This window comes from Electrophorus electricus, chromosome 3, assembly GCF_041902795.1.
Source record: "Electrophorus electricus isolate QZ-2024a chromosome 3, ASM4190279v1, whole genome shotgun sequence".
In the NCBI taxonomy this organism is placed as follows: Eukaryota; Metazoa; Chordata; class Actinopteri; order Gymnotiformes; family Gymnotidae; genus Electrophorus; species Electrophorus electricus.
In genome coordinates, this window is record NC_137499.1 from 815,001 (window position 1) to 816,880 (window position 1,880).

The following is a 1,880-nucleotide window of genomic DNA, read 5'->3' on the forward strand; positions in this document are numbered from 1 at the left end:
TCAGATGGACTATGAAGAGGGCCATCTCAACGGAAGCTTTGACACGCAGGTTCAATAGCTGCTCTGACTGTCGACACACACACATACACACACACACTCGATGGATGTTCAACTGCTACCAGAGAGAGGAGCGTCTGTCTATTTGCCTGCAGTTCTTTTTACAGTAAAGCCCTGGTGATCTCTAAGGGCTCTGTTGTAAATGTCTCACTGTTTGGCCCCCCACCCCTACACCCCATCCAACACTGAGCAGTTACAAGTTTCACTGTACAGTTGTGCCTGCTTAGTTGAGCACTGTATTGCCTGTATGTTTTTTGTGATGTTTGTTTCAGGTTTGTTTTTTTGTTGTTTTTCTTTAATTCTTCTCTCCACCCTTTTGGGTGATATGACTCCTTGGAGGGTAATGTACAGTCTGTTTTTTCTGTATATAAAAACTGGAACATTTATTTTATGAAATTGTAATGCAATTTTATTACTAGTGTGAATTAAAAAAAAGATTCTTAAATGTTCATTCTTGAATTGTTTTGGTTTTCTGATTTCAGAGTTTATTCAAAGAGGCCTGACCTATGGCATCATGTTTAATTATGGATCTCTTTAAAAAAAAAAAAAAAAAAAAAAAAAATTCACAAAGAGCATTTATAAAAAGCATTTATGAATAGTTTTTCTCTAAATGAAAAGAAGATTGATTTTAAACAAAAAGAATGCGGAAGAAAGAAAGGGACTTGGTGTGGGTGAATAAAGGCACACACTTTAATACAATAATGACTTCAAAACTCTAACTGTTGTGGTATGGAGAGCAGCATGTGGTCTGAACAAGGAAGTACAGTCTGGGCTCCGCTCCTGGTGACTCACACATCATTCTAATTGCCATCTGATTATGAACGTGATTTGGCTCAAGAATAAGCGAGCCTCTGCGTTAGAGATTTGATTCAAATCAAACCTCGGTATGCCCCAGTTCATTTAAGCCCTCCTCGAATTTGCAACGACCATCAGCATTTCTACAGACAATGGGAATGTAACCCTCGTATCACAAATGGGTAAATGTCCGCTGCCAATAATACGTACCAGCACTACACAGAATATGTTTTATCATTTAAATGTGTCAAATAGTAATTTTATTGCTCTAAACACACACTGTTTCATAAAAACTACAAACATTTGCTGTGTTCATTGGGTAAAATATTTCAAAAGGATGGAAGCCATACCTTTGGCACAAAAAGTGTGTAAGGTTGAGTAAGTGCATTGCCATAATTAAGAGTTAAACCTGCCTCTTCAGTGCAGTGTGTCTGAACCATTTTCCTGTACAAAGGAAGTGCAATTAACGGATTGGGATGGAGACGTCACAATCTTTTGTCACGTTACTTTTGATTTTCATCTGTTGGTGGTAATTCTTGTTTCTGTGAGCTAGAAGCTGCGGGAGACCTGCTTTGCCATTTAAAGCAATTAGTTTCATTCACTGTGAGTGTGAGATGGGGAGAGAATCAGTTGGGGTCTTTTCAGTATATTGAAATTTCATGTACAGATGTCCAATACTTGGTAAACCAACACAATAAAAACCAAACTCCTCTCCATAGTTTCACTAAATGGAAGCTTTCATGCTATTCATGGTGAAAAACTTTTTCCAGTCTCCCAAAGAGCTTTCAAAGCTACTTTGGACATAAAAGGACACAAAGTAATTAAAAAGAACAAACATGAACTTCAAGACGATTTTTTTCCCCATGGAAAGGGTAGTCTTTAAGTTAGAGCTAAAAATGAAAAACAAGCTGTTCTTTTCTACGTTTATAGTTGCATTTTAAAGTTGTTATTGTCATCCAAGTGTCATTGTTTCTGGTACTGTGGCAGTTATCCATGTGGAATACCACATGGAGATGTGCATTCACACA

General features: G+C 37.5%; 1 protein-coding gene across 2 annotated transcripts in view; it reads left to right on the plus strand.

Moving 5' to 3' along the window:
- Positions 1 to 506, plus strand: part of lmo1 (LIM domain only 1) — a 23,372-nt gene extending 22,866 nt beyond the window's left edge. For both annotated transcript variants that reach the window (XM_027025333.3, XM_027025334.3), the window contains exon 4: positions 1 to 506. This exon is cut by the window's left edge and continues 48 nt beyond it. In XM_027025333.3, the coding sequence (XP_026881134.1) occupies positions 1 to 58 (58 nt within the window). In that variant the 3' untranslated portion in view covers positions 59 to 506.
- The last annotated feature ends 1,374 nt before the right edge of the window (positions 507 to 1,880 follow it).